This window comes from Aspergillus sydowii (assembly GCF_001890705.1).
Source record: "Aspergillus sydowii CBS 593.65 unplaced genomic scaffold ASPSYscaffold_11, whole genome shotgun sequence".
NCBI classification, from domain to species: Eukaryota; Fungi; Ascomycota; class Eurotiomycetes; order Eurotiales; family Aspergillaceae; genus Aspergillus; species Aspergillus sydowii.
This window is the reverse complement of record NW_024467869.1, coordinates 842,300-860,960: the sequence shown is the minus strand read 5'-3', so window position 1 is coordinate 860,960 and position 18,661 is coordinate 842,300. Positions and strand designations below refer to the sequence as shown.

The window sequence follows — 18,661 nt, the reverse complement described above, 5'->3', positions numbered from 1 at the left end:
ACTGGGAGAGAGTCGTCTCTGTCGGACTGTGTCAGGGTGTTGAGTTGCTGTGGTCCATACTTTCGCTGCGGCGGCTCCTGATTCGCCGGCGGGCGCTGGTTTGCGAGCAATTGAGCACATTTTCTGTTAGCGTGATTTGTCTTCCTGGCTGGTTGCATGGTGCTTTATTTCTTTTTCTTCCCTGCTTTTTATTGCACTTCTTCTCAAGTTTGACAGCTGTCAGGTTTGGGCTTTCTGTGGGCTTTATTATTCATTCTCTCCTTGTTGTTGCTGGTTGGCTATACGTTTTTCGCAGGTATCCATATTTGACTTTCTAGAGTTTTGGGCGTGGGCCCAGCAGGGCTGGCCAGGCATGACATCCATGATCCGAGCGCTCGTTTAAATGAAACCATAATTATCAGTCTATGATTCAAAACTCATGAGAGGAAGTAGCTAAATCAAGATATCCAAGAAACAACGGTGATCCTTCGCCGACTAACGGGGACTTCCGCTTTCGGACACGGCGACACAATCCGTCGAGGTTCAATTAATCGAAGGAATCTCCGAAAACAAATCAGTCTTTTGTCATTATATCATTGGCTTGCTCATGTTCAATTGCTCTCCAGCGGGATTGGTGTTACAGACACTGAAGGCTGCGCATATGACTTATTCCCGACTGACTCGGCTCCACCCTCACCCCATAACCCCTGGTCCTTCAGCGCCTGGTATCCTCCACGGAGACTGTCGGCCTGGATATTCTGCGCTCGGAGCACACTCGTGGCTACCCTCGCCGTGTCCCCGTTGTAGCAAATCACAAGGACATGTTGGTCTCGGAGCTGGGTTAGGACACTCTGCTCCTTTAATAGGGCTTCTAGCTCAAGCCACTGCGCCTCTAGGATGCTAGGGTTGAAAAATGGCTTGGGAGTATGTGAGTCGAGGGTTTTAAGAGGGATGTTGACGGATCCCGGCAGATTCCATGAGTTGAAGTCTGCTGATGTTCTGAGGTCCACGACGCAGCATTGTGGGCGGAGGGTCAACATAGCAAGGAGATCTTGGGAGCAGGTTTTAGGGGACTCGTAGAAATGGGTGAAGAGGACTACTGGGCTTCGCTCCCAGCTTTCGTCGTAGCGGTATAGGTCGACCTTTGTTAGGTTCTGTAAGGGCGTTAGTATTCGGAGCGCGGGAAGCAGGCGGGAAACAACAAACCTCGTTCTGGATGGGGTGAAACTTGTCCTCTCCCAAACGCTGGAAATATTCGCTTATGTACTGATACGGCAGGTCGCAACATAGGAAAACGCAGTGGATTGAGCCGTCAGGTCCAACCAGTTCGGACAGCGTGCCAGCCTTCTTGCGCTTCTCGAGCATCTGGAAAAGGCCCTGCAAGTTGAAGCCCGATGACGGGCCACAGACGATACCTTCCCGACACAGTTCTAGAGAGAGGGAGAAGGAATCGTACGAGTTGACTTCTTCAATGGTGTCAACTGCTTCCTTCCACGGGAACTCCACAGGCCTCATCAACGCAAAGGATCTTGGCCCAGGAACTCGGTCTCCAGGCGCCGTACATACTCCAAGGCGGACAACGGATGGCTTGGCTTGCTTAAAGTAAGTGCCCAGGCCGGTCATCGTTCCGGAGGTCCCCATCCCCGCGCAGAGCACGTTGATCTCCGGGAGCTGCTTGAAGATCTGTGGTCCGGTCCAGCGGATATGCGACTGCCAGTTCTTGTCATTTTCGTATTGATTTGGGTTGAGGATTTCGTCTGATTCTGTGGCCATTCTGCGTGCACTCTGAATACCACCTCGTTCATCATATGGCTCCGGTTGAGACGGCCCACCGAAGAGGCTGATGTTGAGTCCGAAGAACTGCATCAGTCTAAGCTTTGCCTCGCTTGTCTTGTTGCTGAGATAGGCTCGGGTGTCCTGCACGCCGTGCATAACCCGCGCTATCATCGACATAGAAATGACGGTAGACCCAGAACTATACTCGATGATCGTGTTTGTCTTCCCGGGGGCAACGTCCGACTGTAGCATATTCATTGCTAATTGGTCAGTTAAGGATGTCAATGATCAAATCGTAAGAACTCGTACCTGGCATCGCTTTGACATTGTTTGCAGGATGCATTGTCATCATCTTTGCATAGATCCGCACGCCATCTTGGTGGTACGGGTTGAGATACTCTGGGAGCTCAACCAAGGGCAATGGGGGCTGCGAATCCGGGTCGAAGTACTTCTTCAGAGAGTCCTGACCGAAGTAGACATTGAGCTCATTAGAGTTCACCATGGCGCATACAATGCAAGTCGGAGCAAGTTCCACCCGGCTATCTGCACCGTGCTGCTGCAGTAAAAAGAGAGGAAGTGAGGGGGACGTTCCACGAGGGCAACGCCATAATATAGCAAATATGCTCACGCAGAGTGCAACAGAGGGCCAACCCCCCCCACGCACACCCCTCCACCCCTCCCATGCTGCTCTTTTTCCTCATTTCCACGCGCAGACCCGATGCCAGAGAGTCGAGACCCACGGGGCAGGCTGCCGATTCACTTTGATTGATAGGGCCCTCGCGTCGAGGCCCAATGATACAGAAATGAATCTTGGAGCCCTGCAGGGCATTCCGGTCATTTTCTTGATTGGCGAGTGGGCTCAAGGTCCATAACAGCCAACAAGGCTGCTCGGCAGGAAGATCACGAAAGTCTGTCCGCAGGGTGCTGTGGGCTGAAAACGGGATGGACAAATGCAATCAGTCTGGCCGGGATGATCTGCAGGTTCGACAGAGCGCAAGGTCCCTTTTGGCAGAGAAACGCACAGGGAAAAGACACCGCAGGTACTCATTCTAGCGATATGATAGACGCTTGGCACGTGTCCCGCGAGGACCTTTGAGGTGTTTTGAGCACAATTGCGGCGATCTTCTCTTCCCTCGTCTCCCTGATCTTCCCTGCGATCCCAGCCCCAATCCCACTCTGCAGACGCGAAACAATGACAGGCCCGGGTTTCTGGATATACTTCTGACCCATCAATTAGCTAATTGTTCCGCGCTTCTTCAGCATGCGGTGGGCTCGTCGTTCGCCGGCGGATTCGCCCGTTCCGTGTCACTCAGCCCTGGAAGGGAATAGGAGGGACCCAGTGCTCAGCACCCATATAACCCCCAGCCGATTCCTCTTTCGCTCGCTCACCAGCGTGTCCAGCGAGAGGAAAAATGTCAGGTGCTGCTGTACTCCAGGATCCTCAGCCCTCCAGCCCGCCCGACTCGGCCAGTTCGGGCTCGGAGCCAGCCTCCCCTAAGGAGCACCATGTCTTCAATGAACAAACAAATTACGTACCTAGAAGCACCATCATCACCGTAATGCGCCTACCCCACCGCTGGAGGATTCTCATGGCTAACGCGGCTACAGATATTTTTGGCCTGCTCGACAGTCGACCTCATAGCTTTAATGGACCAGACTACCCTAGCCGCCAGCTTGTCAATTATTGGAAACGCGCTGAACGCCAGCGATAAATCAGCTTGGATATCCGGGGGCTACTTTGTGTAAGCTGTCTCTCGGCATACCTACATGCATTAGTTCGTTTCGCTTATTATCCATCCAGCACTTCAACATGCTTCCAGCTCATATACGGTCGTCTCTCGGACATCTGGTCCCGCAAGTTTGTGCTATTCGTAGGCTTGGGGATTTTCTTTTTCGGCTCTCTGGCAGCTTCCCTTGCACAGACGGCCACACAGCTAATTGTCTTCCGCGCCTTTACTGGTGTCGGCGGTGGCGGGCTAATGACAGTGGCTCAGATGATAGTCAGCGATGTCGTACCACTTAGAGAGCGAGGGAAATACCAGGGAATTTTAGGTGCAGTGGTAGCGCTAGCTAACGGAATCGGCCCAGTGATCGGAGGTGCCCTGTCCGCTATATCCGAGGACTCCTGGAGATGGATCTTCCGTCTTAATCTCCCACTCACTGCAATCTGCACGCTTTGCGTTCTCTTCTTTATGCCATTGCGAAAGGTTACAGGGGACTGGAAGCTTAAGCTCAAAGCTATCGACTTCGTGGGGGCGGCCCTAGCTCTTGCGGGTACTGCAGTGGTTCTTCTAGGGCTTACGTGGGGTGGTGGTGAATATCCCTGGGACTCAGCTCATGTCATCGCCACCATCGTTGTGGGATTTGCTGTCTGTGTAAGCTTTGTGTTATGGCAATGGAAGGGCGCCCGGTACCCTTTGGTACCAATGCACATATTCAAGTCCCGTATCGTCAACGGGGCTTGTCTCACGATGTTCATCAATGGGTGGAACTTTCTTGTACAGGTCTACTACATTCCGACCTTTTACCAGCTTGTGTTTAATTACTCCACTGTGAAATCTGGAGCAATGCTCCTGCCCATCACCCTGATGCAGAGTACGTCCGCGCTGGCTCCCCTTGTGATGGCAATAGGAAAAATGCTAACGAAACACAGCCGTCAGTAGCACCGTCTCCGGACTCATCGTGCACTGGGTAGGTCGCTACAGGGAATGCATCCTCTTTGGATGGATGATATGGGCGGTCGGGCTAGGTCTCTTCTCGACTCTCGACGAGTCCTCCGGTCTTGGAAAACAGGTCGGATACGGAATCCTAACCGGCGTGGGCGTCGGAAACACACTACAACCGTAAGCTCAAGTCATCAATCATATTAACCATTACTAACAGCAAATAGTTCCCTTATTGCCATCCAGGCCGGTGTCGAGCGACGAGACATGGCGGTCGTAACCTCCTTCCGAAAGTATGTATTTGCACTCATCCAAAGCTTAACAAAACTAGCTAGCTAACCTCCCTTCCCCCATCAAGCTTCATCCGAAACCTCGGTGGCACGTTAGGTCTCGCAATTGCTCAAACAATCATGTTCGTACCCTCCCTGCCTCACTAGTTTGGACAAGTCATCAAAGCCCAACTAACACTCACCAGAAACAACCTCATAACCTCTTCAATGGCTCCCTTGGATCTAAGCGCCGAAGACAAACGCTCTTTCCTTTCCAGCCCCCAAAGCTTCCTCTCGACTCTCTCAGATTCCGAAGCCCAACGGGCTCGGAACCTCCTTATCCCCGCATACAAGCGTGGCTTCATGATTATTTTCGTCATCGGGGCGTCTCTGTCAGCAGCGGCGTTTGTGCTTGCGTTCGGGCTCATGCCGCAAGTTGGACTGAAGAGGGATGATGATGAGAAGTTGAAGGAGGAGGGGAAGAAGAGGATTATGGAGAAGAAGATTAAAGAGAAGGGCAAGGATGCGGAGGAGGTCGAGAGGCAGGAGCAGCATCAGCATCAGCATCAGTCTTAAATTAACTTGCATAAACGGGGGGTTTGTCTAGGAGACTTATACCCCCTAGTGGAAAAGTTGTTGAGCACGTTCTAGCATTTCGGGTGGTTATAATTGGTGCGCCGTTCTATAGAGCTGTGTTGTTTTAGTTGTTGATATATAGAACAACCACAAAAGCATTCTAATTATAATAGAAGAATATTTGTTGATAGAAATAAATAGCTGAGCGACTTCAGTTAATCTGCTTTACTTAAGTATCAGGCCCACAGTGCTACACATCTACGGAAAAAGCAAAAACAAAAAGTAGAACTGAAAAGAAATTGCTATCAAACAGAACTATTTATATACACAGTCTGAACCAAAAAGAAAAAGTTCCAGCCATAATCATAGTGGCATATCATCAAAAATCACATCCATAGTTTAGTTTACAATTTAGCCTTAGCACCATCGAGCAGCTCCGCACCAGCACCCGTGATAGCAGGCTTGCCAGTATCGACAACGGTAGTCTGGAAGAGGACGGTGTTGCCCTCCTTCCACATCTCCGTCTTGAGGGTCTGGCCAGGCAGAACGACACCAGCAAAGCGGACCTTGAGGTTCTTGATGGGGCCGAACTTAGAGAAGACGTGCTTACCCGAGACACCGAGCGAGCAGAGACCGTGGAGGATGGGGGTCTTGAAGCCACCGACCTTGCTGAACTCGGGGTCGATGTGGAGAGGGTTGCGGTCGCCGTTGAGACGGTAGAGGGCGGCCTGGTCCTCCGAGGTCTTCTCCTCGACGACGACGTCGGCCTTGCGCTGAGGAGGCTTGTAGGCGGCGACGGCACCCTTGGGGCGGGCGGCAGTGGGCTTGGGAGAGCCACCGAAGCCACCGCTGCCACGGATGAAGACGGTAGACTCATTGTAGAAGAGGTCCTCGCCTGTGGAAGCGTCCTTGGTTGTGTAACCGGCAACGACGAGAGCGGCGGCGCCCTTGTCGACCACGTCGATGAGCTTGGGGTAGGTCTTAGTGCGGGCATCGGTGGGGATGGGGAACTTGCGGATCTCCATGTATTGTTCACCGTGGAGAAGCATCATTGGGGAGAAGTTCTTGACGATGTCGCCCATGTCCCAGGGGGTGGTGGTGTTGAACCAAGGGATAACACCGAATGTGGGGAGGGCCTGGAAGTGGTCGTTGTTCTCGTAGACGAGGGGAAGGTCGGTGCGCTTGGCGCCCAAGCTCAAGTTGTAGAGGATAACATCGCGCTCAGTGTAGTCGAACGCGGTTCCGTCGGTAGTAGCCTTCTTAGCCTCCTCGATGGCGGTCAGAATGTCGTTACCACCGCCGCCGTTGCTACGGTTGTTGAAGTTTTCCATCACCTTCTCGTTGGCGGCCTGGATATTGTCGGGGTGGTCTGCACGGCCGTCATCGAAGTTGGTGATCTTTCCAAGCTCCTTGACAACAGCCTCAGGTGTCAACTTGATGTCAACAGGGAAGCCGTGGCCACCGCTGCGCTGCCAGCGAGTGCTGCCGAACCAACCGCTACCACACTCGAACAGACCCTTGGTGGAGTAGGGCTCGGGGCAAATGTCGGAGCAGAGAAGAACCACCAAAGGCGCAACGTAGTCGGGCTTGAAGGCCTGGACCATCTCCTCGGGCATGATTGATCGAGTCATGTTGGTACCGGCGTTAGGAGCAATGGTGTTAACCTTGATGTTGTACTTGGCTCCCTCCAAGGCCAGAGCTCGGGAGAATCCAAGAATACCGAGTTTCTATTTATTGTTAGTTGGTCCGCCAGTGCACCATCAGGGAAGCTTAACATACCGCCGCAGCATAGTTGGCCTGTCCGAAGTTGCCGTAAATTCCACTGGTGCTTGCGGTGTTGACAATGCGACCATACTTGTTCTTCAGCATGTGAGGCCAAGCAGCCTGGGTGACCTTGTAGGTTCCGCGCAAGTGAATGTTAACAACAGGGTTCCACAGATCATCAGTCATGTTAGTGAAAGCCTTGTCTCGGAGAATACCAGCGTTGTTGACCAGAATATCGATACGACCGTAAGTGTCGATGGCGGTCTTGACAACAGCTGGGCCATCCTCGCAAGAGGCCTTGTTGCCCACGGCCTCTCCACCGAGCTTCTTGATCTCTTGGACAACAGGCTCGGGGTCAACCAAGTCGTTAACCACAACCTTGGCGCCAAGTTTGGCGAACTGAAGGCAGTAAGCACGGCCAAGACTGGATGCGGTTAGCATGGGCGCTTTTTCAAGTCTACAGTTTGGAAACATACCCGTTACCACCACCAGTGACAAGGGCAACCTTGCCCTTGAAGTCGGGCTCTTCACCAGCAGGAGCGGGAGGCAGCTTGATGCCGTCTTCCAAAAATTCCATGAAGTTGGCGGGTCCGGAGGGATACTCGGGCTTCGAGAAGTCATTGACGTCGTTCCACCTTCTGGCGATCGCACCGGGGGTGAGCGATGCATCAGTCTTCAGTAGAGCACCCTTGGCACGTTCCCAGCGAATCTTAGCGACGTGGCCACCACCGATCTCGAAAATCGAACCGGACTCCGTGGTGTTGGATGAGTGGACCAAAGTAGCGACAACGGGAACAACCCATTCGGGCTTGAGGAGCTCCAAAACCTCTGGCGGCATCACGGTAGCAGTCATACGGCTAGCAGCTGTTGGGGTCAGTTACACATCCGCAAACTACAGCTTTCGCGCGACATACCAATCGGGGCAATGACGTTGGCAATGATGTTGTACTTGGCACCCTCTTTTGCAAGGGTCTCAGTGAAACCGACCTGGCCGAGTTTGGCAGCTAGAAAGTGGTTAGCTGATGTCTAGCTCAATTCCATTGTTGGGCTGCATACCAGAGTAGTTGGCCTGTCCGAAGTTACCGAAGAGACCGGCAGCAGAGGCCGTGTTGATGACACGGCCAAACTTTTGTTTCCGGAAGTGAGGCCAAGCAGCTCGTGCGCACTATGGACAATCAGTCTCCGTTGCTAAATAACGGAACAACCAGAAACCCTACCTTGTATGCACCATATGTGTGTACTTTGTTGATGAGATCCCAGTCCTGGTCCTTCATATTCTTAAAGCTGACATCCCGGAGGATACCGGCGTTGTTGATGAGAACATCTACTCGGCCAAAGTTCTTAATAGCTGTGTCAATGATGCCTTCACCGTTCTCGACGCTGTCATAGTTGGCCACGGCCTTGCCGCCGGCAGCTTTGATCTCTTCAACAACCACATCGGCAGCCTATAGAAAGTAAAGAAAAACGTCAGTTAGAACAGACAGCAAAAAACATGTGATTGTGATCATGATCGACGGAGCTCACCTTGCTTGACTGGCCCTCGCCCTTGTGAGAGCCACCTAGGTCGTTGACCACAACATTTGCTCCTCTTGATGCAAAGAACAGAGCATATGCCTTACCCAAACCACCACCAGCACCCGTGACGACAACGGTCTGGTTGTCAAAGCGCAGCTCAGACATATTGATAAACCAAATTCAAAAAAATGAGGGGAAACAAGATAGTAACGGGGGAGGAGAGAGGACGGAGGAAGGGAGGCAGGCAAAGGATATGAATTATTTTAAGGATGAGGAGAAGTAAGGAGAGAACAAGCAGTATTCTGGGGAGAAGCGGGTTCAAGAATCATGGATGAGGGTGAATAATAATCTGGGGAGAAGAAGTGACGACGGTCGCAGTGCTCGGCAAGCTGGCACACTTGGGCCGAGGTATCTCTGCTGACCCCAAGCTCGGTGCTTCTACGCCCACGAGCGCCGGCGGCTCATGCAATCCATGGCAGATGTAACGGCTTCACATGCCGATGACAACGCTCCCCTCTGCAGCTCTTAATTCCTTTGCCGTCAACTCAGTCCTTCACTCTTCACTCTTCAGGGTCTCTTTTCTCGGTCGGTGTTGGACAGCCGTCTCTCTCGGGCCCACCGGCTCTTTGCTTCACTCCTGTTGCTTTGCTGTTTTCCACAAACGGCTAGCCGCTCTCATGTGATTCGAGGCCGAGGTCTTATCTCACAAGTTCGCAAATCACAAATGAGGTATGATGTGGGGCTGGATCGTTCCGTGGGCGGTGAACCCGATTCTGCCAAGTGTCCACCTCAAAAAGATAGCTCAGTGGGAAAACGCTTGTTTTAATCACATGATGTTAATTTGCCACATTAGTCCCTCGTCATACGTCTCCGATATCTAGCGACGTCCATAGTCCGCCGTTCGATCCCGGGATGACCCATTGGTTCTTTTCATCCTCGTATGTTCTACGCAGACTTGCGTTGATAGACCCATGGTTTGAGTAGGCCTTTCCGGTTCTTATCCATCTATCTATTTTCGATTCCTGCAATGAAAAGCTATGGCCGTTTCAGTTGGCCGATGGTCTAGTACATCTCCATACTTGGCCGATCCGCCGAAACATGTACGGAGTAGTCGCGGAACGTGCCGTCAATGCACCTGCAATTCTAAGCATACACTGTAGGGATGTAGTCTATTACGCTGCATCTTCTAGTCAGAATTCCGCTTAAGGTGTGGCACTTCCAAGCCCTTGAAGTATTGAAGGCATGGCCTCAAAACCCCTAAGCTAAGCCCGGTAGCAATGGTGTATAGTCCACATTTATCAATCTACCATAAACGGCATCTGCATTTTACCCAAGGTTTGCAAAGCTTAACTATAGAATAAATATGTACCACCTCTCTCTCTCTGTAATCCAAGATCTCTCGGCCGTTACATACCCACCGTCTCCACCACCAGAAGCTACACAGGCTGAACGTTTCCCCAGCCGGAGGAATTAAGTCCGGTCGGACATCCCCCGACCAAGGACAGTGCCTTTGCTATATGAATCGCTGGATCTGCATCTCGCGAGCAATTCGCCGTTCTAGAACCATTTCCACAAAATCCAAGATGCCTGAAATCTTCGACGACAAGTCCGAGCACTGCATTCCGTTCCTGCTTGAGCGCCTCCAGGCCCACCAAGCGCAGTATGGGAACGACCCCTCCAAGACTCCGCCGTTCTTCTTGGGGCTGAACGGCGTCCAGGGCGCTGGGAAAACGGTGCTGGTAAGTTACATTGACATTGTTGGATGAAAGAAGAAAAGAAAGTAACTAAGCAATTGATGCCGGTCTAGGTGTCCACGCTGCAATCCACCCTCCGCTCGCCGCCATACTCGCTCCCCGTCGTCACTCTCTCCCTCGACGACCTCTACCTCACCCACGACGACCAGGTCCAACTCGCAAAGAACAACCAGACAAATCCGCTCCTCCAGCACCGCGGCCAACCAGGCACACACGACCTTCCACTCGCCGAGTCCGTCTTCGCATCTCTCCGCTCGGGCCGGCCCACCGCGATTCCGCAGTACGATAAATCGGCGTTCAGCGGGCAGGGCGACCGGGTCCCGCAGGCGCAATGGGAATCGGTCAACGAGCCAGGTCAGGAGCAGATCAAGGTTCTTATCTTTGAAGGGTGGAGCGTGGGGTTCCGCGCTTGGAACGAGGATGTTCTCCGGGCTAAGTGGGAGACCGCGGTCCGAATGAAGGATGACAAGGGGTCTGACTATAAGGGCCGCCTGGGCCATGTGAAGTTTGAGAATGTCAAAACGGTTAATGATTTATTGAGGAAATATGATGGATTGACTAAGTTTGTGGCCCTGATAGATGGTCTATTTGCTGGATTTGAACTAATAGATTTTCTTCTTACTAGCCAGCTGGATGCGCTGATACATATGTATGCGCCTGGGCCCTCCAACGCAATTTTTGGCATTGGGTGATGCTAACTTATATTTCTACAGCGATGCCAAGGATAACTACTACGTTTATGAATGGCGACAAGAACAAGAGCGAACTCTTCGGGCCACAAAGGGTATCGGCATGACCGAGGAGCAAGTCAACAACTTTGTTGATGGCTGTATGTCCACCCCACCGCCCATCTATTTTAGTTCTGCTACTGCGCTTTATAAGAATGGAGGAAGTATACTAATTAGCTAGATTACCCATCCTACGAGCTCTACAGCGAAACCCTCCGCGAAGGAGCCTTCAAGCCCGTTCCTCATTCAGCCACTGCATCTGCATCACCATCTGGGTGGGAAGGTAAACAGCTTAGATTGATTGTCGACAAGGGTAGAAGAGTGCAGGACGTTATCAAAATATAGACCTTTTCTGTATATACCCAGACTCCGCATGAAATTCTGTATATGAAATATTTATATATATCAGTAGATGTAACCTAACTAAAACAGCATTATTATACAACGAATTCATATATATCAATAAAGCACAATAGTTTCTAGCTTCAATAATGGAAATTCATTTTAAATATATACAAGACAGGATGTTGGGATTGAATGAAGACAGCAACTAGGTATCAGTGTCCGGAGAAGGCAGAAGGCGTATCGTTTTTGATAACCGTGAGGATCTCAATGGTTCGAGCCCGATTGCTCTGGTCTTAAACCCGTCTTTAGCTGGGCACTTAGCCACCGGGCGAATTAATCTTAGTAGATTGATGAGAACTTACAGCCACATTCCGTCTTTGGTTTGCTATGGGCTACAACTACGATGCTTCGTAAAGGGAATTCAGGGTCAACAAAAGATGACTACAATTCAGTTACTAAGCCGATGGGTATAAACGTGCACAATCATAAAACTTCTGAAAGCTTTTGTATTTTTTTCAACTCAGAATTCAGACCATTATACCGACAACCAGCCAGTAGTCCAGACCCCGCGAACACCAATCCCACGCAGAATCTAGTTCATCTGGCGGATGAGAGCGTTGATGTTCTCCTCACGGTTACCAGTGTCACCGCCCTGGATGTAGTGCTTGAACTTGCGGGAGCGGAAGCCACCAGTGGGGTTGGAGAGCTTGAAGGGCCAGAGGAAGTTGTTGGCCTGCTTGAAGTTGGGGCCAACGGTGTAGATCTCGTGGATCAGATCCTCCATGCAGACAATGCCGTACTTGCCGAGGTGCTCCTCGATGATCTGGTTGTCGGTGAGGGGAGTGCGCTGCTTGTCAACCTTTCCGTAACCGCGCTTGTAGACAAGCTCACGGACGGACTTGAGGTTGGGGTAACCGTAGGCAACGTAGGGGTTGATGATGGTAAGCATCTCCTGGGTAGCCTTGGTGAGACGGACGAAAGTGCCGTTGTTGATCTGGATCAGACGGAGGAGCTGAAGGATCTTGCGAGGCTGAGGGGGGATCTTGTTGATACTGGAGATTTGTTAGAGATGTAACTGGTTACGAAGCTTGGATAGAGCAGCTTACCCCTTGATACGGACAACGAAGACAAGCTTGGGCTCGTCAGCAACGTAGAAGTTACCCTCCTGGCGAGCGACACGGCCAAGACGGATCTTCTCACGCTCAGCATCGCGGTACTCCTTGACGTAGGACTCGGCGCGCTTGAAGATGACGGAGCGCTTCTGCTTGTTGGCCTGAAGTTTCTGAGTTAGCGTGATGCAAGTACAGAAAACCACATAATCAATAACGTGAAGCAATATTCTCAGCCCCGAAAGATGGTTAACAAAAGCGACAGCATCGACTGATAATCTAGTCGCGTTATGGTTGGTGTCATCACCGTATGAAAAAAAAACTAAAAGAAAAATTTTCTTCACTAACCTCCTTCTTCTTCTGGGCCTCCTCGCGGGCAACAGCGCGAGCCTGCTCCTGGCTCTTGCGCTTCTTCAGGAGGGTCTCAGGGACGAGGACCTGGTCCTGGGTGGGGACGGTGCTGTTAAGGTCAGTTTAGTCTGTCCGCAAAAGACTGAACAATTTCGCCGAGTGTAAGAATTGCGGCTACAGTGCCACATTCTCATGCTGAAGGCTAGAAGAAATAACACCCGACAGAATAATTTTAATCGGTGAGGCTCAGCTAAGTACCGCGACTTATTGGAGTTTGCTACTAATCGTGCATTTCCAGCGTGACGTTCGCAGTTCCAGCGTGGCCATTTGCAAGCCTCATCCGACAAGACCCCAAACATAACGCTCAGGAAGGTAATGTTGACGCTGTTCGTGCCTCCACTCAAACCCTCCCAGGGTAGAGATGGGCCAACGATAGCTCTCAACAATCGTTTTCGAGGAGAAGGCATTGTGCTTTCAACCTCAATACCCCATGCTTTTTCTCAAGCCAGTGTACCGCCTCCAACGTTTCCGTCGATGCGAACGCGTGGTGAGAAAGGCCGCGGGAAGAATCGAGCTGGTGTCTCGCGACCATTTCTGGTCGGAGCCTCTCCAGCGAGAAGGACGACTATAAACCGAACCTCACAGGCTCGTAGAACGAATCAGCCAGCAAGGGGGTGTTCAAAGACAACATACGTAGCAGTCGAGGCCATTGCGACGGTCTGTTGAGTTCGCGAGTTGGGCGGTTGGCGAAAGCTGTCGTACTGGAAAGAATTCGAGGAGGAGAAATTTCAAAGTTGAAGGGAAAAGGTTGTGTGGGTAGACGATAGCGCACTAGCTAGATACGGCTAGACTGACAACGGAACAATTCATTCCTAATCTAGAATAGGCAGCCCTTATCAATATAGGGTAACCCTTATCAGCTGATATCGTCCGATAAGCCGCATCTGCTTGCCGCATAATCACGACGTTGTCTCTCATGCCCCGCAACCTGGTTTTCGACCATAACTGATATTCGCCATGGCTTCTCGTCGGGGCGTTGGGCTTGGTGCCTTTGCAAACCGCACTCAAGCCACACAATCGTACGCTAACCATGGCGCAAACCTACGGTCCACGCACACCTCCTCGCTCCAGACCCAGCTCTCTGTCTTTCAGAACTTACTCCATACTTTCGCGCTGGAGCATAGTTCAACAATCAAATCGAACCCGACCTTCCGCGCGGAGTTCGCGCGTATGTGCAATGTAATTGGCGTCGACCCTCTTGCAGCCAGCAACGTGAAAGGTAAAAATGCACGCAAAGGCCTCGGCGATGGAGCCAGCTTCTGGACGCAGATTATGGGTGGGGACATGAACGACTTCTACTTTGAGGTCGCTGTCCGAGTTGTGGAGCTTTGCCGTGAAACACGTAGTGAGAATGGAGGTTTACTCGGCGTCAAGGAGTGTCGGAAGCGTGTAGGTAAGGGAAAGGCGATTGGTAGTGGACTTGAAGTAACAGAGTACGTGTTTCAACTTAACCCGTCAGACCATTATGGATACATTGCCTAACAGCACCTTTCAACTTTTAGCGACGATGTTCTACGTGCCGTGAAATCTCTTGAACCCCTTGGCTCAGGTTTCTCTATCATTCTAGTCGGCAGCAAACAATATATTCGGTCCATCCCAAAGGAGCTGAATACAGACCAATCCACCGTTCTCGAAGCCATCCAAATACTGGGTTATGTGAGCGTATCAATGTTACAAATCAATCTAAATTGGGAAAAAGCTCGCGCAAAAACGGTCCTCGACGACCTTCTTGCAGATGGTCTTGTTTGGGTGGATCTCCAATGCGCAGAAAAGGAGTATTGGTCGCCTCAGAAACTCCTCAATGATGGCGATGATGGTTGATGTCTTTGGGGGTTTCCTGGATCTTCCCTCCTGACGACGGACTTCACTTTCACCAGTTTCAAACCATTCATCTTGGAATGAATGCACATAGCCCACGATTCCGACGTCATGCCCTCTCTCCCAGAACCCTACAACAGGTGGACTACTCCCCCACAACCTGGGCTTTGGCCCGATTCCGGCATCGATGCAGCCTCCGTAGCTTACAGTCCTGTTGTGGGTATCTCGAAGTGATTGAAGCGGGGATATGGTTCTTCCTTCACGCAGGTCTAAGTTTAAATATATACGCGGAGACGGCTCGGGTATACGGAGAGGTGTTTATCCCAAGCAGCCGTAATGGTATTTAGCACGCAATACCTAGCAAGCTTGCTTGCAGGTCTTAATACGACATTCCATTTCCATCCTCATGTAACTTACGAAAAACAAAAAAAAAGCCAGAAAAGGCAGATTGACACATAATTCCTCTAGTAAACAACCGTAAGGGTAAGAACGCGGGGAATAGTCATACGAGTCATATTCCAATAAGAACATTAGACCATGAGTGAAAGAAAAAGAAAAAGACATGCCATTATAGAACAATTTTATTTATGCCTTGATCGCTCCACCCAATGCACCACCACCGAATTGCTGTCCACCCGGTCGGCGCTGTCCACCACCAGGTATTCTCGCACCACCACGGCCTTGACCACCACCTCGGGGACCACGGCCACCACGGCCGCCAGGCCCTTGGTCGCGCTGGAAGGCATTGGCCATGCCCTGTGTTCGTTGTTCGAGGGTCTTCTCGTTGGCCTCGAGAAGGTTCATAGACTTGTCTGCGAGGGTGACAATCTGGGACTGGAGGCGAGAAAGCTCAACACCCTTGCGGAAGATGATAGCGTCATTGACCTGGTCGAGGGCGGCGCCGAGTTCCTCGTGGGAGATCATGCGGCTGATGATAGCAGCGATCTTCTTTTCGGGGAGCTCGAACATGCTTGACAGGGTTGTGATAGAGAGGCTGTCGTAGAAGGGGGCATAGGTGAAGAGATATGTACGGAGTCCCTCTTCTTGGATCTGCTGAGAGAGCATCTCCTTGATCTTCTCTGGTTGGGGCATAAGGTCCCAGATCTTGATGGAGTTGAGCATCTCCGCGGCCTTCTTCCAGTCACCAGCGGCGAGGAACTTAGCGCTCATGATGACACCGTCACGTGTATTCTCGGCAGGGCCAGTGAAGACCTGGCGCTCGTTGTAGTCAAGCATACGGCGGAAGGTCTTGGAGATGACGCGACGCTTCATTTCGGGGGAAGAAGAGGTCTGAGCCATCAGAGGGACCTCGAGGAACATACTGGAGGTGAGGTAAATGCACTCAAGCAGTTCGAGGTTGATGTGCATGTGGAAGGGGAGTTGGCGTTGACGCTCAAGACGCTCTTGTTCGGGGGATACGGTGGAGTAACGTTGGAGGATGATGCCCTGAGCGAGAAGCTCTTTCTGGCGTCCGCTACCGCAGATCTCGGAGAGAGTGTTCTGGGCTTCGTAAATGAGACCAGCACGGAAGGCACACAGACCTATCTGGACCAGCGTTCGGTTGAAGAGGATCTGCGAGGTAACATCGAAGTTCGCAATGTTCTCGGAAAGGTGAGACATGAGCATCAAGTCACGAGAACGGTAGTACTGATCGTGAAGGGCGAGGAAGTAGATCTGGGCGAGCATTGCCCGGGCACGGAGGATACCGTCGCTGTTCTTGAACAGGTAGTTGCATAGCATGTGGACGAGGGCCTCGGCATCGGCAGTGTTTGTGCCGCTTGTGATGGAGGACTTCTGCCCTGAGGGAAGAGCCTTCTCTGTGTGATCTTCCAGAATTGTGATGACTTGAGAAGGCTTGAAGTAGATGTGTTCGAGTCTCCTCATCACAACACGGTTAAGGCTGTCCTGGCGAAGGTCGGACTTCTCCCGCTTTGTCAGACCCTCAACGTAAATCTGAGTTCGCACAAGGTTGGTATACAGCTGCTTCTCGTCACTCAGACGTTCGATATACTCGGCGGTGTGAGGGTCGATGTGCTGCAGAGACCTCGTGAGCTCGTCATCAAGTCTCTCAATGTACGAAACAATGCTGCCTGGGATGTACAGAGTCTGGCCTGGCGTAACCTGGGGCTGCTTTTCATCATCCTCCCACTCCTCGGCACCTTCGCTGACAACGTAGTCGCTCTCTTTTTCAAGAACAGAAAGCAGGGTGGCGAATTCTTGCTCAGCAGCCTTCCATTGTTCAACGCTCATGTATGCAGCGGCAGATGTGGTGGTAAGGTCGAAGCGGGTGGAGATAAGGGTAAGATAGACACGGATGCGCTGGTAAGGGTTCTGGGCAACCTCGAGGAGCTTCTCCATGGTCTTGATCTGCTCGAGACGGTCGGTGTTCTTCTTTCCTCGGGACTCGACGATAACACGGAGGTGCTTAAGGATGCTCTCGGGAGTGTACTGAAGAGTCTTTCCACCACGGCCAACGGTCGCGAATCCATCGTCGTCTCCAGTAACAGCAGCGGGAGCTTCGACGCGCTCCAGCTTGCTTAGGCGAGGTGCAGCAGGGGCAGGCTTTTTCTTCTCCTCTTCATCCTCGCTCTCCATGAAGTCTTCCTTGTTCGCCCGGTACTTCTCAATCTGTGCAGCGTATTCCTTGTTGTTCTTCTTGATCTTCTGCTTGATTGCGTTGAAACCCTTGGCGTTGCTAGCGTTCATCTTCTTGTTGGATGACTTCTGCTTGGTGACGGTCTCGTTGACCAAATCCTCGAGATCTGCGACGGTCTTGACATAGACCTTGGGGACAGGGCCGGATTGAACGACCTTCACGATTTGACGGTTCAGCTTGTCGAATTCTGAGAAGAAAAAAAAGAACACAACGTTAGTATCGAATTTGTATACCCTATCCCAGCCCCAAATATCAAATGGAAGTCCACGCACCGGCTGAAATAACTGCCCAGTCGTTAATCTTCTGAGCATTGTCCATCAACTTAATCGTGCTCTCCAGTTCCTCCAACCGCTTGTTCTTCGCACTCTTCACAACCTTGACCACCTCTTCATCCTCGCTCTCCTCGCTATCGCTGATATCCTTTATGAAACGGCTAGCACTGGTCTTTCCAGCATCCTCATCATCAGAGGACTCTCCCTCCGAAGAGCTACCCTCCTCCTCGCTGGATTCCTCCTCGGACTTCTCGACCTCCTCCTCATCGCTGTAAAGCTCCTCCTCGTCGGAGCCGCTGCTGTCGCTGTCGCTGTCGTTACCGTAGAAAAAGCGCGACATGGTTGCGGGAGTCGAAATAAAGGGTTCCTGTCGATGGGAAACGTCTCGTTCTCGCCGGCCGGGGATGTGGTGCGTCGTGACAGCCTGGTAGGAAAATCCCGTTGTGAGGGTTCGTAGCCGCAGCGGCGTTGGGCGGCGAGCCACACAAATTTAAGCGAGCCGGCGCCTAACCGCTTTAGGTAATTGGAATGGCTCCCCGCCACGCTTAGATCTGGTCTTTCGTTGATAAAGCAGTTGAAATCATGGAGATTATCTCTGGATTATCAAATTCAAGTGCAGATGGTTTTGTGAACGGCAGCGGTGTCCGATTCGAGAATTTTACCACTATAATTCAACCAGAGACTCAAACCAAGGAGGATTTAGTTTATTGAGCCTAGATGGTAGATACGGCTTACAGTATCGTCCTATTCTGTCTACCGACAACGTTCTTATCATATGAAGCGTGTCTCTCTCAATGGGTTCTGATTAACCAAGCAAGTCAAAGGCGGTTCATATTTACCAACCTGCCGACCAAAAAGTATAATAGCATTCTGTATCAATATGAGCAACTAGGGTTGTACAAACCGACACATACCTGTGCTTGTCTATTTTGAACAATGTTTGTAAGAATAATATCATGCTACAGATGCAATATATACAACAGGAGAATGGACAATGCCAGCTAACAAAAACAATCCTAAACGTGT

General features: G+C 51.4%; 7 protein-coding genes across 7 annotated transcripts; 3 read left to right on the top strand and 4 right to left on the bottom strand.

Annotated features, from left to right (window-relative positions):
- Positions 1 to 590: 590 nt before the first annotated feature.
- ASPSYDRAFT_158610 (putative cysteine synthase B) lies at positions 591 to 2,257 on the bottom strand (the record flags this gene model as incomplete). The annotated part of the gene is made up of 3 exons (XM_040842739.1): positions 591 to 1,133; positions 1,186 to 2,015; positions 2,065 to 2,257. 3 exons carry the CDS (start codon positions 2,255 to 2,257, stop codon positions 591 to 593), a joined length of 1,566 nt encoding a protein of 521 aa, XP_040699515.1.
- A 910-nt stretch (positions 2,258 to 3,167) lies between these two features.
- On the top strand, positions 3,168 to 5,263 carry ASPSYDRAFT_158643 (putative MFS drug transporter; the record flags this gene model as incomplete). The annotated part of the gene is made up of 7 exons (XM_040842743.1): positions 3,168 to 3,311; positions 3,364 to 3,497; positions 3,557 to 4,350; positions 4,409 to 4,598; positions 4,646 to 4,711; positions 4,777 to 4,830; positions 4,894 to 5,263. The coding sequence occupies 7 exons, from the start codon at positions 3,168 to 3,170 to the stop codon at positions 5,261 to 5,263; spliced, it is 1,752 nt and encodes a 583-aa protein (XP_040699514.1).
- A 404-nt stretch (positions 5,264 to 5,667) lies between these two features.
- mfp (putative peroxisomal multifunctional beta-oxidation protein (MFP)) lies at positions 5,668 to 8,707 on the bottom strand (the record flags this gene model as incomplete). The annotated part of the gene is made up of 7 exons (XM_040849877.1): positions 5,668 to 6,990; positions 7,043 to 7,451; positions 7,504 to 7,891; positions 7,942 to 8,031; positions 8,084 to 8,192; positions 8,245 to 8,472; positions 8,552 to 8,707. The coding sequence occupies 7 exons, from the start codon at positions 8,705 to 8,707 to the stop codon at positions 5,668 to 5,670; spliced, it is 2,703 nt and encodes a 900-aa protein (XP_040699513.1).
- Positions 8,708 to 9,904: 1,197 nt separating this feature from the next.
- ASPSYDRAFT_48919 (TDA10 family protein) lies at positions 9,905 to 11,489 on the top strand. The gene is made up of 5 exons (XM_040847735.1): positions 9,905 to 10,281; positions 10,350 to 10,858; positions 10,922 to 10,945; positions 11,010 to 11,125; positions 11,206 to 11,489. Exons 1-5 carry the CDS (start codon positions 10,126 to 10,128, stop codon positions 11,367 to 11,369), a joined length of 969 nt encoding a protein of 322 aa, XP_040699512.1. The 5' UTR covers positions 9,905 to 10,125; the 3' UTR covers positions 11,370 to 11,489.
- Positions 11,490 to 11,543: 54 nt separating this feature from the next.
- ASPSYDRAFT_81074 (60S ribosomal protein uL30) lies at positions 11,544 to 13,539 on the bottom strand (the record flags this gene model as incomplete). The annotated part of the gene is made up of 5 exons (XM_040851073.1): positions 11,544 to 11,672; positions 11,732 to 12,421; positions 12,476 to 12,642; positions 12,827 to 12,938; positions 13,523 to 13,539. The coding sequence occupies 4 exons, from the start codon at positions 13,537 to 13,539 to the stop codon at positions 11,962 to 11,964; spliced, it is 756 nt and encodes a 251-aa protein (XP_040699511.1). The 3' UTR covers positions 11,544 to 11,672; positions 11,732 to 11,961.
- A 307-nt stretch (positions 13,540 to 13,846) lies between these two features.
- ASPSYDRAFT_92828 (ESCRT-II subunit protein SNF8) lies at positions 13,847 to 14,710 on the top strand (the record flags this gene model as incomplete). The annotated part of the gene is made up of 2 exons (XM_040852735.1): positions 13,847 to 14,322; positions 14,392 to 14,710. The coding sequence occupies 2 exons, from the start codon at positions 13,847 to 13,849 to the stop codon at positions 14,708 to 14,710; spliced, it is 795 nt and encodes a 264-aa protein (XP_040699510.1).
- Positions 14,711 to 15,292: 582 nt separating this feature from the next.
- Positions 15,293 to 17,975, bottom strand: nip1 (translation initiation factor eIF3 core subunit c; the record flags this gene model as incomplete). The annotated part of the gene is made up of 2 exons (XM_040852734.1): positions 15,293 to 17,550; positions 17,636 to 17,975. 2 exons carry the CDS (start codon positions 17,973 to 17,975, stop codon positions 15,293 to 15,295), a joined length of 2,598 nt encoding a protein of 865 aa, XP_040699509.1.
- Between the last annotated feature and the right edge of the window lie 686 nt (positions 17,976 to 18,661).